The sequence below is a fragment of the Littorina saxatilis genome, linkage group LG3, assembly GCF_037325665.1.
Source record: "Littorina saxatilis isolate snail1 linkage group LG3, US_GU_Lsax_2.0, whole genome shotgun sequence".
NCBI lineage: Eukaryota > Metazoa > Mollusca > Gastropoda > Littorinimorpha > Littorinidae > Littorina > Littorina saxatilis.
The window spans coordinates 36,882,506-36,886,666 of NC_090247.1; the positions used below are offsets into that span (position 1 = coordinate 36,882,506).

A 4,161-nucleotide genomic window follows, 5' to 3' on the forward strand; every position below is an offset into this window, starting at 1 on the left:
GAAATATTTGTAATGTGATTACTCGGCTGTGAAACCCAACTCCTGTGATATGAGAGGGTAAATTTACATAGTGCAATATCATATTTGATTGTATCCCTTTTATGTTTTATGTTTTATGTGTGTCGTCCTATACAATTGTTGTTATAATCGTTTACAGGCAGACAGGGTGTGCCGAAGAAAAATTTCCATTTTTATGTAATATTTTAATGGACAATAAAGTGCTGTTATTGTTATTGTTATTATTGTTATCAGGAAGAAGAAAAGACAGAAAATTGAGGGGATGGGGGATTTCTTCAGGGCTGTCCCATTTCCTCTGTTGTTTGACAACCAACTTACACTTTTTTCTATCTAAAAAACAAACATTTAATGAACAAATAAAGGACACCCCCCCAAAAAAAAAACCCACAAAAACAACAACAAAACAACAACAACAACGCGTAAATTGCCGAGCATTGATACAACACGACCCACCCAGCATACGATCTCACCACCTTGTGTTTCTAAGGTGTGTTAAATTTAAAAACTTACATACATACTGTAACCAAGATAACGAACGCCTAATCTATATATCAAATCTTCCAAACAACAAAACACATTGTTGGTTTAAAACATTTTTTTTATGAACACACACACGACAACACTAAAACGTGTTAACAAAGAAGAACCAGAACTTAACAACGTATTATCAGTGCTCACATAATCTTACTTTACCTTTTCCCCTGCCTCTTCTTCAGACTGATGAACAAGCTGATGCCAGGTTGCGTGAAGAAGATCGACACGAAGGGCGGCGGCTTCGCTCTCATGCAGAACATCGAGCGCTTCCAGGCCGCTGCCAGGGCCTACGGAGTTCCGCAGTCAGAGGTCTTCCAGACTGTGGACCTCTGGGAGAAGAAGAACATTCCTCAGGTCACCCTCTGCATCCACGCACTCGGTCGCGTGGTGAGTTCTTGATGTTATCATCTCTGTGTGTTGTGTGTATATATGTGTTACAGGCGTCTTCGTGGGTTTAAATATTCAGGGCAACAAAATAATTCAGTAAGTGTTGAGGGGACAATTAAGGTTACAATAGCACTATTAGTGTCCACAATCACGGGCACCAATGGTATCATTAGTATCCAGGGTCACGGACGCCAAGAGTACCATTAATATCCAGGTTCACGGACGCCAAGGGTATCATTGATATACAGGTTCATGGGCACCAAGGGTACCATTAATATCCAGATTCATGGGCACCAAGGGTACCATTCATATCCAGGTTCATCTGCACCAAGGGTACCATTAGTATCCAGGTTCACGTGCACCAAGGGTACCATTAATATCCAGGTTCACGTGCACCAAGGGCACCATTAGTATCCAGGTTCATGGGCACTTGTAACATTCCTCTACCAAATTACTTTTACTTTTTTGTCTTGGCAGGCCCGGGACTACAAAGGTCCCCGACTGCACTTGTAGGGCAGATTTATACTCTGATTTTGTTGTTGTCCTTGCAAGCTCGTACTCTGACTTTGTTGTACTGACAGGCTCATACTCTGACACTATTGTTGTCATGGCAGGCTCATTCTCTTAATGTGTTGTTGATGTCGTGGCAGGCTCAGACCCGCGATGACTACAAAGGTCCCGTGCTAGGCCCCAAGACGGCGGAGAAGAACGAGCGTCACTTCACCGAGGAGCAGCTCGCGGAGGCCAAGAACACCGTCAGCTTGCAGTACGGCAGCAACAAGGGAGCCAGCCAGGCAGGCATCAACATGGGCAAGCCACGCAGTATCACGGATTAGAGCAGAAGAGTAGAATGATGATTTTTTTAACGGAAGATGATCATGGACAGTGTCCTAGAGAAGCTGAGTTAAGCGAAGGACAACATTAAACGATGCAGAGTAGCATTAATGCTTGTACGCATCAACATGGGCAAACCACGTAGCATCATGGCTTAGAGCAAAAGAGTACAATACTGATTTTATTTAGGAAGATGATCATGGACAGTGTCCTAGAGTAGCTGAGTTAAGCGAATGATAACATGGAATGGCACAGAGTTTCGTTATTTGATGTTGGGTTCCACAGCTGTTAAGTGCTGCGGTTCCACAGCTGTTAAGTGCTGCGGTTCCACAGCTGTTAAGTGCTGCGGTTCCACAGCTGTTAAGTGCTGCACTGATGATAATTTTTGTGTTGGAGAAAACTGTTTTTGTTAGTGAAACATCGCCTTGAAGTGATAAGGACATCTGTCTTGGTTATACTTATTTTATCAATGAAAAATGTTTAAATAGGTTTATGGGTTCGGGTATTCTGGTGCTTTTTAATGCGAATGTGAACATTGCATTGTCTAACTGAGTTCCCTTTGTTTATCAGATCTTTTCTTATTGAACTTGATTTAGAAAGTTCCTCTGAATCTCAATATGAAATAACAAAGTGAAGTTAAAACATTGTACATGACAGTTTTCCCTGTACCTCATCTCTCCTTGGATATCTACTTTGAGTGGTACTGACGTGATTCAAGAAAATGAGACTTTTGTTTAGAATGGAAGGCGGAAGACAAAAATACCTCACAAATGTTTCTGTCAGAATAATATGAAAATACTCGCTGATATTTAATCAACACAATTCTACCAACTTTACAAAAAAATGTATGTTGATTCTTTTTGTAAACGACGAAAGTCGAGCTGAACATTATCAAAAACAGGATGCGCAAGTCCGTCTCTTTTACCACAGTCTTCTAAATGTATTTGTGGTTATTTTTCTTCATTTTTGTGTCGATCCGTTTCTAAAACGCGCATTTTCATATCAATACAATGCAAGTAGATAAGTGTGGAGTGCTTTATCTGAGCTGTGATGCTTAAAACGGTGCTGTTTTAGTATTAGATCGGTAATCTGAGACATCGTACCATTCAGTATTATCACACGTGTCTTAACTTTTATTCTTGTGTATTGTGAAAATGAGAGCGGGTGTGTCTTAAAAAACAACCCTTTAATTATAGTAAAACTAGTATTTTGAGCATGAGTAGTGTCAAATGTAGACGCGGTGGTGATGCATAGATATCACTATACACGTGTGTCATTCTTGTTACCTGAACAGTGGTGTACAGTAACAAGGAACACCATATCATTTTGTGTACTTTAAACAGTAATATTTTCTTCTTCTTATTGGTTTGATTGCATGCTGCATTAAAGAAAGCAATACTGCACAGCAAAGTTCTTGGTTTCGTTTTCGGTTTGAGAAATTTGACGCAAATCGACACAGAACTTTGTAAAGTGCGAATAGAGAGTGGTAGATAACACTTGAGTTATTTATTTGTATGACAACTAATTTGTTTGTTGTTTGAAAGTGTTTGACATTTTGTTATTGAAGTGTGGACCAGACCAGATGTTTGCAAAACCCAAACCGAAATCCCCGGAATGAACTTATGTCAGCAATAATCAAGTAAAGCCTACGAGGCATTGGTTTGATATGAACATGAACATAATGAATAATACATAACACCCCATTAATCATTTGATTTATTATTTAACCGACAATTTGAAACCCGCCACAGCCCCTATTAAAGACCTTTTTATCCTGTTATAACGTGTATGATAGAAAGACAATTATATAAACCTTGCCTGCTGAAACGCTCTTTTGAATTAAAGATGCTTTAATTTTCTGAACATGACATTGTGTACAATTCGCAAATGAATACCAGAATGAGAGCAAACTTAGTGCATTTATTTCTTTATTTTCAGTTTCTATTTTCCTGTATGCTGTCTTCTCAAAGTTTTCGTTCTAATTGATTCCATTCTACGTTATACGTTTTTTTCTACGTTTTATTTTGTTGATTGCACGTAATAAAAGTGTTTTCTTTAACTGCAGCTGTTCTTGTTTGTTTAATCCGTGGGATCCAGGTTCATCATGTTAGTAGCTTTGAAAAGCATAATGCGTGAATGTTACATATATATATATACACAATTACATCAAAAAACAAAATGCGCGCGAGAGAGAGAGAGAGAGAGAGAGAGAGAGAGAGAGAGAGAGAGAGAGAGAGAGAGAGAGAGAGAGAGAGAGAGAGAGAGACATACACAGCCAGAGAGAGAGAGAGAGAGAGAGAGAGAGAGAGAGAGAGAGAGAGAGAGAGAGAGAGAATTGAATTGAATTGAACTTTATTTAACAAGGATTAAGATTTAAGGCTACGCCTT

The 4,161-nt window shown here is 39.3% G+C and overlaps 1 protein-coding gene across 2 annotated transcripts in view; it reads left to right on the top strand.

Moving 5' to 3' along the window:
- LOC138962270 (myophilin-like) overlaps positions 1 to 3,832 on the top strand; it is a 39,265-nt gene extending 35,433 nt beyond the window's left edge. For both annotated transcript variants that reach the window (XM_070334020.1, XM_070334019.1), the window contains exons 3-4: positions 735 to 939; positions 1,590 to 3,832. In XM_070334020.1, the coding sequence (XP_070190121.1) occupies positions 735 to 939; positions 1,590 to 1,775 (391 nt within the window). In that variant the 3' untranslated portion in view covers positions 1,776 to 3,832. The remainder of the gene's footprint in view (positions 1 to 734; positions 940 to 1,589) is intronic.
- The last annotated feature ends 329 nt before the right edge of the window (positions 3,833 to 4,161 follow it).